Genomic DNA, 16295 nt, shown 5'->3' with positions numbered 1-16295 from the left:
CAAATAGATTGAGATTCCAGCTCATTGTTAAATAAATTTAATTTGTCTAGAAATGTTTTTTAAAACGCATTTGTACTGGCTTACTCTAAAGGTGGGGAAAAAAGCATTAAGTTGAAATACAAATCCACACGCAAAGAAAAACCCATTAGCAGTAAAACAGCACATGGTTGTGTTTTATGTTCTTGATAATGCCTTGCAGTGAAAATAAAATGTTTATTGTTTTCCAGAGTGACTTACAAGGTTATACAAAGCAGAACTGTGTAACTGAGATCAGTTTTAAAGTTTTAAAGGATAAAACTCCCCCCCCCCCCCCAAAAAAAGCAACTTCCTTGGTTTGGGTTTGTTTTATCATAATATGTTTATATATGAGTGGGCGGTTTTTATTCTTATGGTCAACAATGAAAAACAGAACTCCAAAGTGTCTTCAGATGTTAACTGAGGAGGAAATGATCTGAAAGCAGGTTATTAGTTTTATTATCTCAGTCTTTCCATGGGTGATGGTTTTCGGGTGGCTGATTCATCTGCTGCATCATAATGGTTTTCCTCACAGTGCCTTTGACTTCAAAAGTTTTGTCATTTGAAAAGGACATTATGGGAAACTATTTTTGTCAAGAGGCAGTAGAGATTCTTCAGGATTCCTAATAGTGTTTCCAATATTTTAAAATGTCTGCAGTGTACCCCCATGAAGAATTACTTTTCTGATACATAGACATTCTTGTGAATTCTTTTTGTATGGTCTGGATATAGTTACCCATTGCCATTGATGCCACCCATTTGCTTCCATGTTGTACTAGCTTGGATATCCCATTTTCATATGAACTGTTTCTCACGTTGTTGCTCAACAAATGAAATATTGGTTAGTAATATAATTGCTCCACCATGAAGGCACTGTAAATATAAAATACATATTGGATTGGACCATAGTTGCAACTCATCGCTAGATCACTATGGGAAAGCCCACAGGCAAAGCATGAATATAGCTGTTTTCCAGAAATTGGTATACAGATGTATCATGTCTCTGGAAGTGAGTATAATAAGAAACTATCCTGACTAATCATTTATTTCTCATGGATTTGTCTAATTGCCTTTTAAAGCATCCAAGTTGGTGCCTATCACTACATCCTGGGGAAATGAACACTTTGTGAAAACCTATTGTCCTGAATTCATCATTCAGCTTCATTGGATGATCTTAGGTTCTAATATGTAGAGAAAAGAAGAAAAAAATATAGTGAATCATTTCTCTAAATTGTTCTTTTATGTACATTTCCCTCTTCTTATCTTTATTTAAAGTTTCCCCACACATAGTTTCCTTTCCTCATAAAGGAAGTCTCATGCCCCTTGTGTCTCTTTGAAGTCTAGTGGCCAGAATACTTTTGACAGAAAACTAAAAGGAAAATAGTTTTCTCTTTTTTAATAATTGCCATTTTTCAACCTTATTATTTTTTCTTTTTTGCCATTTTTAGTCTTAGGGACGCCTACAAGGATTGTTAAAAGTGGAAAATGGAATTGAAGCATTGTAACACAATCAGTCCTATTTTAAGACATTAGGACTGAGGTAAAATTCTTCAACTATATTTGAGATTGATTTGATGAGAAAAAGTAACAGCAACAACAATGGAAAGAGTTTGAAGTACTCTGTGTGTGTTTTTATGTCCTCTATCAATTTATAGTGACTCTATAAATTTCATAGGGTTTTCTTCAGCAAGGAATTCTCAGAGGTGGTTTTGCCAATTCCTTCCTTGCCAATTCCTTCAAGAGAGATATTGACAAGCTGGAATGTGTCCAGAGGAGGGCGACTAAAATGATCAAGGGTCTGGAGAACAAGCCCTATAAGGAGCGGCTTAAGGAGCTGAGCATGTTTAGCCTGAAGAAGAGAAGGCTGAGAGGAGATATGATAGCCATGTATAAATATGTGAGAGGAAGCCACAGGGAGGAGGGAGCAAGCTTGTTTTCTGCTTCCTTGGAGACTAGGACGCGGAACAATGGCTTCAAACCACAAGAGAGGAGATTCCATCTGAACACGAGGAAGAACTTTCTGACTCTGAGAGCTGTTCAGCAGCGGAACTCTCTGCCCCGGAGTGTGGTGGAGACTCCTTCTTTGGAAGCTTTTAAACAGAGGCTGGATGGCCATCTGTCAGGGGTGATTTGAATGCAACATTCCTGCTTCTTGGCAGGGGGTTGGACTGGATGGCCCAAGAGTTCTCTTCCAACTCTTTGATTCTATGATTCTATGACTCCTCTGAAATACAGCCTACAACTCCTTATATTCATTGGAATTTTCCCATCCCAAATACTAGTAATAATAATAATATCAACTTTATTTTTGTACCCCGCCTCCATCTCCCCAAAGAGGCTTGGGACGGCTTACATATGGCACAATGTGCCAATGCAAAGCATAAAATAAACACACAGTACAATAAAGTAAAAACTATAGCATATACAAACGTTTAAAACTTGCCCAATGAGTTACAGCACCCAATGACCTAGGGTGACAATTGCCGTAAGACATGGCCAAACTGTAACCAAGACAAGGGAATGGGATAGTGCAAATTGTAACTAAGGAGCCGGGTATGGGTGCTGTGCAATGCTGTGTCATTAATTGTAGACCATTGGGCTAGATGTTCTCAAAGGCTTGTTTAAACAGCCAAGTCTTCAGATCCCTACGGAAGGAGGACAGTGTGGGGGCCTGCCTAAATACTAAACAGGGCTGACCGTGCTTGGATTCCAAGACCAGATGGGTTTCTGATGCCACTTTGAAGTACTCTATATAAGATTTTCTACTGTATTTCACAGCATTCTAAAAGAATTCTCATAAAAGTTTCAAGTTACCTATCTGAACGTATCTCTGCCTATCAGCCCGCCAGGACCCTCAGATCTTCTGGGGAGGCCCTGCTCTCTATCCCGCCTGCTTCACAGGTGCGGCTGGCGGGGATGAGAGACAGGGCCTTTTCTGTGGTGGCCTCCCGGCTGTGGAGCGCCCTCCCCATGGAGGTAAGATCAGCCCCCTCGCTGATGGTGTTTCGTAGAAGATTAAAAACCTGGATGTTTGAACGAGCATTCGGTTAAACAGTGCAACCAATGTGATGATTACAGGAATTGGAAAATCGGACGACGAACTGGATCATGATTTTAGTTATGAGATGTATGGTGTTGTTATTGTTACATTAATATTGTATTTTATGCCTTGTGGTTTTACATTGTATATTGTTGTGGATTTTATCTTGTTGTAAACCGCGTTGAGTCTCCGGTCAGGCTGAGAAACGGCGGTATACAAGTATATGAAATAAATAAATAAATAAATAAATAAATAAATAAGAAAATTACTTAGAGCACTATCTTGCTTAGCCGGTGCTCTAAGAATACTCATAAATTCGACAATGCAGCTATCAGGACTTTTTAGTTACAAGGAACAATATTATTTCCTTTGTTGAAAAACCTGAGCACGACATTTTGTACAGAATGATATTGAGGAGAGTTTTAGAAATAATCAGCACAGCTAACACAAAACAAGACATATGGATGCGGTGTACATTTGGACTGCATTAAACACTGATTCGATAAATCTTTATCATTGTTGTTATACACTTCACCAAGGTTCATTTGTATAGTGCTGGAAAAAGAGAACTAACTACAAAAGAATAATAGTTTAAAAAAATAAATTCGGATTTCACAATCAAAGGAATCTTGTTTTGAATAAAAGAAGCTAGTCTTAGAACAGAAAGCAATAAAATTGTTTTATATGCTCAGTGTATATATGTTCATTTTCTGTCCAACAGCTGAAGAAACCTTGGTGATGTAACAATTCAAATAGGCTATGTTTATATCTCTAAAAAAATGCCCATGTAGATTCCACGGAAGGGTGATAATTCTACCCTGGGTGATTTTATAGTGATCTTATCAGAAGACATTATCTTTGTTTAATTGCATGAAAATGAATTAAACTTGCTATTCAAAAAGTCCTGGTGATGAATACCTTAAGGCGAGCTGCAAGACAGAACATTTCTATATCAACCTACTACAGTTTTCATTAAGGACAGCCTTCAGTTATTTATAACCAAGTTAATTGCATTAAGCAAACCAGACAATTGGTTTAATTCATTGTCATGAGGCAGATCTTTGCCTCTTTTTCGCCCCAATGGGCCACATTAAATCTCCTTTTGTGCACAGCCATTTCTGCAGCCAAACTAAGGCAATGACTGAGTAATCATATGAGAGAGAGAAAAGGATCAGACCAATTAATCAATGCCATGTAGATATAAAATGACTGATGCGCTTTCAACAGCTCTCCTGCTCTCTGTGGCTGCAGAGAACGCTTCCAGTGACTGAGCAGCATCAACTCATGCTCAGGATGCAAGCAAGGCACAAGTCAATGCCATGGTTTAATCAAGACTGAATTCATTATCCTTCTTACTGCACTTTTGTCAGTTTTTCTTGGGTTTGTCCTTTCCTTGGAGGAAGGATATAAGTGCACATTTTTCTTTGCTGACAGTTTTTGTAATTTTTATTCTATTTCAGCAGAGAGATAATTTATGATTTTTAAATAGTAGTCATGGGCAGGACATTGTGTTGTTAGACTTCCAATGATGGCCTTCTTTCTTTGTAACCTGTGATTTTAACTATAGGTTTCTTGGAAAAATGATTAGCTCACTGAGCTTTTAGGAGGAAGAGTAGGGTATAAATCAAATATTTAGATGGTGCTTTGAAAGATCAGGGAAAGAGCAGTCACTTATGGCCATTGACACTATGTTGGACATAGGGGAAAATATCTACTTCATTTATCATTTAGATTTCTGCTATATATATCAGAGAATTAATGTATGTGTTTACAACAGCTGAGTTTCTTCATTTTTAAAGGCACATTATTTAGCTCCATTTTAATGTGTTTGCTGTGGCCTGTAATGCATAACATGCTGAGTGAGTAAACACTTCCAGATAAAAATAGTGTGTTGCTGTCCATAAAATTTGTTGTACAATTATTTTCTGTTTTTATAAAAGCACTTTTGTTTTCATTATCTAAATTAATGAAACAATTGAAAATCCAAGATTTCAAAGATAAATTTACCTCCTACTGAATTGCAGTTGTCTCCAGCAAGATACAGCCGCTTAATAGCAGATTAAATACTCAGCAGTGGATTAGGAGTTAAAATGGAGTTTAGTTGAAACACCAAGATATGGTATTTGAGTAGGTGATACTTGCTACAATGCTTTTAAAATAACCCTAGCAGAGAAGCAAATAAAAGTGTGGTTTTTTTCACAGCAGTCAAGCTTTACTATGTTTATTTATTTATTTATTTGAAACAAATATGCATGGTTCTTTATTAAATATTAGGGCTGTGTGTAATTTCATTTTTAATTCATAATTTGGATCAAATTCTTTAAATCAGTGCATACAAATTGATATTAGAAACATGCAAGAAAGATAGTGGTGGTGGGGATTTAGAAACTGATATGCTTACCAATCGTTTTCATTACGATACTGAAACATTCGGATGCCTCCCAATGTCAGTTTAATTTTCAGTAAAAGCATTAAGCAACTTCGATAAAGCCAAGAAAACATAAAGTGCTTTAAAAATCAATCCTTTTTCTTTGGCCCAATCACCATAAGGAAGGCACTGGGGGGTGGGGGGGGGGGGGTGGAAGTAAAGTTAATGGGAGGGAGACTGAGAGCACAGCCATCTTCAAAGTAGTTTGGGAAGGTGAGGTCCCTGTGGCAGAGATTGCATTCCCCAGAATCCATGTTCAGCATCTGAAACCTCCAATGAGGACTGCAGCAGCCAGCCATTTAGAGTCAGTCTAATAATAATGAATAAAATTATTGAATCTGCAAAGAGGACTAAAGTAAGTAAGTAATGATACAAATCTGTGCTAATTTGAAGTTTTGTGGTTCTGTATCATAAAGACAGACATTCCAAGATGATTGCTGTTGTCACTTTTTGTCTAAACTTTTAAATATCCCCAAAAATCTGTAGATGTGCAAATCTTTCTGAAACCTCTGGGGTTGATGATGCCTTGGTTATCTTGTGCATTGTATATAAAATTCAAGTAGGTAGCTCTTGTAGGTTTTTTAAAATGTTGTTGATAAAAACTTTCAACATTCCCCAAAAATCCATTGATAGGTGAAATGTTCTGAAATTTGGTGGGCTATAACAGTGGAAAATGTGTTCTACCATTGTAGCAAGTTTCACCCCAAAAGCTTTAAAAATGAGGAAGAAAGAGGCCTCTAAAGTTTCCCCAATTATAATAACGATGCACAATTACTGTAATGAAATAGTGACAAAATTTCATTACTCTCATTATAATAACATTTTTATAAACTATACTTTAGAAACATTTTAGAAACAAAGCGCCAGCACCCCCAGTTTTAAAGTGACTTGAACTATTTTTATGGATCACACATCCCTATTAAATATAGAGAACAGATTAGAAATGCTTCTGCCAGACTGTAAAAGTTCTAATCCAAGTGGTCATGTGTTAGACCAGACAGAAATGAAGTAAAAGGGATTAATTTAACTTTTCTCCTTTTGTTGTTTGTTTTTGATGTTTTAAGAGTTAAGAACTATGTATCTATCCTGTTTCCCACAAAAAAATGGTGTGGCTCCAAATGGAGGTCCTAGACAACATTTAGCCAACTTTACAACTTGGCATTAGTCCATGGATTACGTTTTAGAAGGCATCTTTTTCCTTTTAAGAGTGTTGTGAGGCTGGATTTCAGCCTGCTAAGCAGAAAGTGGAATGACATCTCAAGACTTTTGGGGGATTCACTTTGCCTTCTACTTTTCCCACAAAAGGAAAAGAGGATATTGCAAACAACTCCCAAATGATTATTGGTATGTTCTTGTGGGTTTTTTCGGGCTATAGAGCCATGTTCTAGAGGCATTTCTCCTGACGTTTCGCCTGCATCTATGGCAAGCATCCTCAGAGGTTGTGAGGTCTGTTGGAAGTAGGAAAAATGGGTTTATATATCTGTGGAATGGCTGGGGTGGGGCAAGGAGCTCTTCCCTGCTGCAGTTAGGTGTGAATGTTTAGCTGATCACCTTCATTAGCATTTGAAGGCCTGCCTGAGCCTGGGAAAATCTGTTGCTGGGAGGTGTTAATCTGTGCCTGGTTTTTTCCTCTGTGTTGTTTAGCTGTTATAATTTTAGAGTTTTTTAATACTGGTAGCCAAATTTTGTTCATTTTCATGGTCTCTTCCTTTCTGTTGAAATTGTCCACATGCTTGTGGATTTCAATGGCTTCTCTGTGTAGTCTGACATGGTGGTTGTTGGTGTGGTCCAGCATTTCTGTGTTCTCAAATAATATGATGTGTCCAGGCTGGTTCATCAGGTGCTCTGCTATGGCTGACTTCTCTGGTTGAAGTAGTCTGCAGTGCCTTTCATGTTCCTTGATGCGTGTCTGGGCGCTGCGTTTGGTGGTCCCTATGTAGACTTGTCCACAGCTGCATGGTATACGGTAGACTCCTGCAGAGGTGAGAGGATCAGAAGAGCTGCAAGACCAAGAACAAGCCACGAGAGTCAAGATGAAGATCCACCCAGAGGAAAAGTGTTCCTGCCATACATCAAGGGAACCACTGATCGCATAGGGAAGCTGATGAGGAAACACAACATACAAACAATCTACAAACCCACCAAGAAAATCCAACAAATGCTACGTTCAGCAAAGGACAAGAGGGATCCTCACCTCTGCAGGAGTCTACCGTATACCATGCAGCTGTGGACAAGTCTACATAGAGACCACCAAACGCAGCGCCCAGACACGCATCAAGGAACATGAAAGGCACTGCAGACTACTTCAACCAGAGAAGTCAGCCATAGCAGAGCACCTGATGAACCAGCCTGGACACAGCATATTATTTGAGAACACAGAAATGCTGGACCACACCAACAACCACCATGTCAGACTACACAGAGAAGCCATTGAAATCCACAAGCATGTGGACAATTTCAACAGAAAGGAAGAGACCATGAAAATGAACAAAATCTGGCTACCAGTATTAAAAAACTCTAAAATTATAACAGCTAAACAACAGAGAGGAAAAAACCAGGCACAGATTAACACCTCCCAGCAACAGATTTTCCCAGGCTCAGGCAGGCCTTCAAATGCTAATGAAGGTGATCAGCTAAACATTCACACCTAACTGCAGCAGGGAAGAGCTCCTTGCCCCACCCCAGCCATTCCACAGATATATAAACCCATTTGGCTCTATAGCCCGAAAAAACCCACAAGAACCTAGTGATTCCAGCCATGAAAGCCTTCGACAATAGATTATCGGTATTTTTGGTTCTTAACTATGTTATGGCAAGTTGATTCATTGAAAAGATGACAATGTGAATACAAATCCAACCATTGATTTCATAATTCAATGTTGCTTATATTTGTGTTTTGTTCTTGTAGGTGAAGAATTGAAAGGAAGGATAATGCTCCACAAAAACAGGAAAGATCCACGCTCACTCATTGTTACACTTTCCATTAAAAATGTGAAGCAGACATATAGCATTCAGTGAAACTGTTCCATGATCAGCTTTAAGATGTATTATTGTAAAAATGTAATATACTTATTTGCAGGATGCTGCCCGTGGATAAAAATCATGGTTATTTGCTTCAATTTTCTGGAAATGATACTATTCAAAAGTCTCTAATATAGGTTTATTCCGCTTTATTACACAACTATTTCCTATGACCTGAGAAGCATTTCTAGTAAGCAAATGAAGTTCCATCGAACAAGTGTCTGATCAAACCTGCAGAGCATTATACTGGATGCATAAGTTTCTGCAAGTCATGGTAGTCCAACTTTTAAAAATATTTTAATGAATTCTGAAACTCCAAATACCTATGTATTTAGGAAGAGCAGGTTGGATGCATAGTTTGGTTCTGGTGATGGTAGCATTCTGTGACTGAATGAAACTCTGGTTTTTACTTGGAACAAAGTGAAGCTCAGAAGATTCTAATTAATTTCTCCTTTTGCTACTTCAAAGATTTATGGAGAGCATCAAAATCTCTCCTGTCCTAGACACTAGTGGAGCTACTCCAGTGGATTAAAAATGTTCTCTTGGTGAAGGGAATCCTATCCATTTATAGAAGGCAAAGCCTAGATTTAGCCCACTGGTAGTCATTTTGAGAGAAAAAAATTTATACCAATTTGTTTAACCTTTGAAAGCTGATTGGGTTGATTTTTTCATGGGTGAAATGCTATTGTTTTCCCTCATATTTCCACAAGGTTGTTCAGACATATTGAGAATTAACAATTAAAAAGAATTAATACCATATTTCTTTTCAGTTGCCATGTATGATTTTATATTCCACCAAGAGTGCTCAAACAAGTACACTTTTGCGTGCCTTGGGGTTGCTCTGTTGGGACAAAAGAGGCTTACACATTTCTAGCTAACAGCTGCTAAATGTTTCATTTGCGGAGCTTGCTTTCCAACAGATATCTTTGCCAACTATTTTCCATGAAGATTCTTAATAAACTGTTGCCAGAGATGGTAAAACTTAAGTTTACAAATTTTAAAATTAATCACATCACTAAATAGTTTATTAATGGTGCAAAGCCACATGGACTATTAAAGCTAAGAGGTTTGTCATTAGCTGATGTAACTACAGTTTGTGTGAAACGTTTTCATACTTAATGGGTTTTTTTTACTTTTAAAAAAGCACAATTTTGAATTAGAGATGAACTTTAAAATACCATTAATTTGTTAATGGGTTTATAGCTGTTGATACATTTACATTATATATTGGGATGCTGGTGTGTTTCCAGATAGAGGATTTGAGTGGTAAAAATTCCAGAACATTGTGCATCTCTGCAATCCTACCTTCCCTACCTTAACAGATGTTATTTTCTGTGGAAACCTGCAAAGGCTACAAATAAAGAGACTGATGAGAACTTGGAAAGTTATTTTAAGAAGTCATTCATTGTCGTTATCATCCCAAGGTCTCACAAAAGGATTAGTTAATACTGTAGTTGTTGAAATGTATCTCCTTGTGTAAAGAGATACATTCCTGAACTTCCTGTGGGAACAGAAAACCATGGACAATAGCGAATCTGATTGAAATGAACAACTTCTGCTGGAAGTCACCATAGCCTCCTTGAAAGATCTGAAAGTTTCTCTACATAGTTATCTTCTCTAGGAATTTGCTATGTCCTCCAATATGGTTCTGGTAATTTCTGGCAGATGCACACTATAGGTTCCATGGAAAACCTAGGAAAATCCATAGTTTCCGCTAAGAATGTCCTCTAACATGACTATGGTATTTTCTGGGGAAAGCAAACCAGAGTGGAAGGCCTAGAAAATTCCTTAAGAGGACATTGGATGTAGGCAGGTGAAACCACAGGTACAGTTATTGCCGGGGGGGAGGGGGGGAGGGGGGGCTCATACTGTATATAAAATTGTTATTTTATAAAGAAACCTGAATGGTGCATGCTGCTGACCACACAAATGTCTCCCTTATTGCCACACCCAAAATATAATATGACATGGCAGCAGAAGACACACCACAAGCAAGCAATTGAAACATTATTCTTCCTCCATTGTTTGGGGTCACACCCCATAACTTTAAAGTAATTAAAGGTTGGCATCACACTGGAAAAGGATATTACTCTTCTTTGTGCTATGTTGTTTTGTTATAATATGCACCAACTGTACCCATTCCTTGAGTAGGTGACACATGCTTTAATTTCACCCCATTTGGGTGTCTTCTATGTGGGGCTGCTTTTGGAAACTGGAAACGTAACAGTTCCAAAAAGTTTCAGCCAGGCTGTTGACCAGGGCTAAATACAAGAACCATGCAACTTTCCTGTTGAAGTAGCTAAATTGGCTCTTGGTTTATTTTTAGGCAGAATTCCAAATATTGGTTTCAACTTTTAAAGCCCTAAATGGCTTGAGTGCGGACTTTCTAAAAGAATGTATCTCCTTGTATAAGCCAGCATACGTGTTAAGATCTGCAGATGAGGGCTTTCTCACAGTCCCACCACCAAGGTAGACAACCACAGAAATGAAGCAAGGGAAAACAGACTAAGTACTCCTTTTCCTGAGAGACATATTTATTTTTCCTAAACACATTCCAAGCTATTGTATGTGAAGCTGCCAGAAGTTGTCTCCTAATTTTATAGGTGTAAAATCAAGATGTGATGCAAAGTTGTTTCAAAGTGGAAATCATCATTTCTACTCCCTCCACAAAAGACTTTTTAGGTGCCTTGCTAAATGATTTCTGAATGGATCACCAGATACACTGCAAATGAGCCAACAAGTCAACAGATAAGTGAAATAAGTCCATCAATATGGTGGCTGCAATGGGCTTTTGAAAAAAGAAAAGAAATGAGCTGCCTGCTGAGATCTTAATAGATTTTTGGTTTCTCTCACACCTTTTTGTTGCTCTTTTGTTGGGCATGGCATTTGGCTTAATGAGATGCCATGCCTAGGATCCAGGGGAGGAAAGTGTTTAATCTTAAACTCTGCAACATTGTAATGATTAAAGAAAGTTCCAAGCACCATTTCAGAGCGTTCCATGAGATTGTTGTGCTTGCTAACAGTTATTTTAAAAGTGTTGCACTGTTACATATTTCTAGAATTGTCATTTAAAAAAAAACAAAACCTTATTTATTTTCCATTTTTCAAAAATTAAAGACAGCCTACATGTTTTCTCCTACATCTGATCCTCACAATAGTCTTGTATAATGTTGCCAGAGTAAAACCTCTAGCCTAGATTATTCCTATATGGTTTACGTGTTGAGTTTACTTGTTGAGAGGAGCCCCCAGTGGTGCAGTGGGTTAAAGCACTGAGCTGCTGAACTTGTTGACTGAAAGGTCGCAGGTTCGAATCAATAGGTTCTGGCAGGAAGGTAACGGCACACCATGCAATTATACTGGCCACATGACCTTGGAGGTTTCTACGGACAATACCGGCTCTTTGGCTTAGAAATGGAGATGAGCACCACACCCCAGAGTCGGACACAACTGGACTTAATGTCAGGGGAAAACCTTTACCTTTACCTTACTTGTTGAGTAGAAGCAGGAACCTCAGCAGGTGATGCTAGTCATGCAACCAAGTCACAAGCAACACCTGCTGAAATTTTCCCTTCTATGCAACCATTCAAAGTACAGGTACCATTTCCAGTTTTCACTCTGACAACTAACTTGTGAGGTTTTTTAAGCACAGTGACATGACTTCTTTAAGTGTTGGTCATAAAGAAAACGGGCTGTTAGACATTTTTTTAAAATGTAGGACTCCTAAAACAGCACTCTTACACATGAAACAAAGCTGGCACAAGCCAGTGTGAGGCAACCAGCTGGTGTGGTAAGTGCTTAGGGTCAATAGTGAAAGCTGCCCAAACTATTGTGTATTGAAGAACATAGCTATATGTACCACAAAGCTGTCCCTTGCTCATGAAATTGGCCATATGTGCATATTGAAGTCAGATTCACTGCCCTATCAGCTTTTGAACATGAAATGGAGACTGCAGCCATTTTGTCTTTTGTCTCACATAGTAGCAATAAAATAGCTTGGGCCAGTTCTTCCAGTAATGCGTATATATCCTATCCAGATGGTACTGAATGAAATGGAGTAGAAAAGAAAGCTTGGTCACTAATCCTGTGAAATCCTAGTAGAGAAAAGCACCACCTAGTATCAGCGTTTGGTAATATATATGTATAGCAAAGGGTCAAATAACTTGAATAAATAGTTGCTAAGCTTGGATATATGGACTTTATCTGATAATGATGCTGGGGAAAATGGAAGGAAAAAGAAAGAGGGGCTAACCAAGGGCAGGATGGGTGGATGGTATCCTTGAAGTGACTGGCATGAAAGAGCTGGGGGTGGCCGTGGTTGACAGGGAACTCTGGCGTGGACTGGTCCATGAGGTCACAAAGAGTTCAAAGTGACTGAACGAATAAACAACAACAAAGGAAAACATGATGTTGAAATACTATGGTAAGGGTTGTTTTGTTAGGCAAAACAAACTCCCCTGTCTTTTTTGACTACATATTTTCAACTATCTATGATCAAAGTACTGGCACCACATGAAATGAGCCATAAAGTCAGCTAGCCCCATGGAATGACTGTGTCATTGCTTTGGACTTCCATTGCTGCTGTTGCAAGTGGGTAACCAAAGCTAAACACAAACCACCAAATGGGGACAATACAAATTAAAGAGGAATAAAAGTTACTCAACAAGTTAATTTGATTTTCCACTTGGGTACAACTTCAGCTCCCATGGAAATGTCGATAATGCAGTGGAAGAAAGCCCTAGAGAAGTAAATGAAACTGGTGCACCCAGATAGCTGTCTTAACATATGCAAAAATGGCTTCCCACTGTGTTTTATTAAAGAGCCACTGCTATTCAAACAACAGCTTCTGTTTAAATACTTGGACAGCTTTTGTTCTGCGTTGTCTGAGACTACTTAAAAAGATATCAGTTTTTGCTTGTATTCTGTTACTAACAACTATTATGTTGGCATTGTTTAAATCCTACAGTGTGGCATGTTTTGGAACGGGCAGAAGGAGTTTACTGCAGAGGTAGAGAAACATGACCCTCCATATATTGCTGAACTGCTACTCCCAATATTTTTTTTACCATGAAATCTGCTTCATATAGTTAATGAGGCTAACAATGTTTGGAGAGCTTTTTTATTCCCTAATCCATGGGTTATTGATGTTACAATGACCAAGATAGTCAAAGGTCTTGAAACCAAATCTTGAGACATAGGGAAGCGGATATGCTTAGCCTGAAGAAGACTAGAAGGCAACATGACAGTCATCTTCAAATATTTGACGTGATGTCATGTAGAAGACAGGACAAGCTTGTTTTCAGGTGCTCCAGAAACTAGAACAAGAGTCAATAGATTCAAATTACAAGTAAAGAGATTCCACCTAGACATAAATAATTTCGTTATTGTAAATGCTGGTTGAGCAGAGTAGGCTGTCGTGAAGGGTGGTGGACTTTATTTGGAAGTCTTTAAACAGAAGTTGGATGGATATCTTTCAGGAGTGCTTTAGTTAGATGTTCCTATATGGCAGAAGCCCTTGTTGCCCATTCAAATTTATAAGATTCTTTGATTCTTCTTTACTGTTATTCCAAAATGAAATGACATTTGATCCTAGTTAAAATGGTGCAGGCTTGACAAATTCCATTTCTTACATCCCCATCCATCTCATGTTTCTCACACTACCACAGCTGCTTATGGCAGTCATCTTTTGCATGGTAGACATCTGGACCAACACTGAAGCAGGTGTGATCATGGAGAATAACATTGGTGTACACAGAAATGGTGGATATCTTACATCAAAGTTCTTAACAATATTTAATATTACTTAACAATATTATAAATTGTTACTTGCTCTAATCCGAAGTGAGAACAAAAATACATTAAAATTCACGAATAACATCATAACACATATCAGTTTAGAACACTGGTTCTCAACCAGATGTATTGGCCTACAACTCCCAGAAATCCCAACCAGTTTACCAGCTGTTAGGATTTCTGGGAGTTGAAGGCCAAAACATCTGGGGACCCACAGGTTGAGAACCACTGGTTTAGAAGAACATATAAGACCTATACATTTTAAAACAATCCCCTTGTAGCTTAAAATTCATATGTTTAAAATTGTCTGGATAAACATGCCAGAAAAGATTAGTCTTTAATGCTGTTTTAAATTCAAACAACGTATTTACCTGATCAATGTCTTATGATAGATCATTTCAAGACTAAGTTAGATGAAGAAAAAAGTCCTTGGAATCATGATCACCAGCCTAGTTCTGGCTGACTGGAGTAAGACCTGAGTGTATGGGATGGGTTGTATGGGAGGAGGTGATTCCACGGATAACCAGAACCCAAACCATGTAAAGATTACAACCAATAATTTGCACCTTGGGAAACTAATTGGGAGTCAGTGGAGTGATTTTAATATTGCTGTCATATGATAATTCCTAGATGTACTAGTAACCAATCTGACAGCATTGTTTTGAACCAACTGAAGTTTTTAAACTTGGTATGAAAGTAGCCCAAGATACAGCACTTTGCAGAAATCCAGACTTGAGGTTACTAGCACATGCAATACCATCGATATATATCTGAGCTTCTAATAAAGCTTTTAATGAGCTATGCAAAGTAGTGGTAATAAGCCACATAGATGAGGGGAGGATCTCTTAATAGAACTGACCTTTGTCACATCACTGGGGAGCTTTGACCCATTGTTCACTCTGCTGGAAAATTGAATTGGGGGAGGGCAGAATTCTGTTACTCGGAAACACTTTCAATGCTACATATCCCTGCATGAGCAAAGATTTATGCATTGAAAAGAGAAGCAGAAGGGCATAATTCTAGGGTATTCACAGCTTCTAATTTATATACTGCAACTAAGAAAACTCAGCTACATGGCCTTGTAAAATTACCTTTTTAAAAACACATTATGATTGGCTAATTGGGAAAATATACAATGGTTTAGTAGGTGAGGAAATAGGGTATCATTAGCCTCTTCAAAAAAGGGGAAAGAACAGACTGTGGAAACTATCGAGGTACCCTTCTAACCTCCGCTGGGAAAATCCTCGCAAGAATCCTTGCAAACCACCTTCTACCCACCTCAAAAGTCATCCTCCCAGAATCCCAGAACGGTTTCTGTTATACCACACTGGTTAAATTACACCAGATCAATAATTATGGAAAACACTTTTTGGAGATCATAACTTTTTTAAAAAAAAGCATGACTTTTCGGAGAAGAGCCTAAACCCCTTTAGAGTAGTATCTTCTCTTGTAGTATAAAACCAAATGTAATTATGCACCCAAGAGACAAAAATGAAATAGACCTTGATTTTAAAAAATAACATAACTTATCCATCCAGTTTCAGATCTGTTTGAGATAATTCTTTGTGCCAGCTCTTACAGCAAAAACAGCAAGCAAGTGTGTGATCTGATGTCTGAAGTAGTCTGTTGTGACCATGTGGTCTGCAGCCTCTTCTATTACTTCTCAGGAATCATAGAGTAAAGGAAGCTGCACATCAAAACATACATTTAGGAAACAATGAGCAACAGGATGGTAGATAAACATAGAGAAGGCTTGAAGAAGGTTCTCATTTCCAACAGACATGGAGCATAGTAGCCACTGATGGAAGTGTGGCATGCATATTTTCATTTACGATGGGAATTTTTCCAGCTGAAGAAATTTTGGAACAAATATTTAAGGAAATTGGTAATATTATAGGACTAAAAATTGCCCTGAATGCTAGGTTAGCATTACTAATGGATGTCACAAAATTAAATTTAGAGATGGAAAAGAAAGAATTGCTGATTATTCTACTTACAGAG

At 38.1% G+C, this 16295-nt stretch overlaps 1 protein-coding gene across 3 annotated transcripts in view; it reads left to right on the top strand.

Annotated features, from left to right (window-relative positions):
- PRMT3 (protein arginine methyltransferase 3) overlaps positions 1-9888 on the top strand; it is a 97665-nt gene extending 87777 nt beyond the window's left edge. For all 3 annotated transcript variants that reach the window (XM_060765718.2, XM_060765710.2, XM_060765702.2), the window contains exon 16: positions 8392-9888. In XM_060765718.2, coding sequence (XP_060621701.2) covers positions 8392-8501 — 110 coding nt within the window. In that variant the 3' untranslated portion in view covers positions 8502-9888. The remainder of the gene's footprint in view (positions 1-8391) is intronic.
- The last annotated feature ends 6407 nt before the right edge of the window (positions 9889-16295 follow it).

This window comes from Anolis sagrei, chromosome 1, assembly GCF_037176765.1.
Source record: "Anolis sagrei isolate rAnoSag1 chromosome 1, rAnoSag1.mat, whole genome shotgun sequence".
NCBI lineage: Eukaryota > Metazoa > Chordata > Lepidosauria > Squamata > Dactyloidae > Anolis > Anolis sagrei.
Note: the sequence above shows the minus strand (reverse complement) of the source record. Positions and strands in the feature narration are given on the sequence as shown.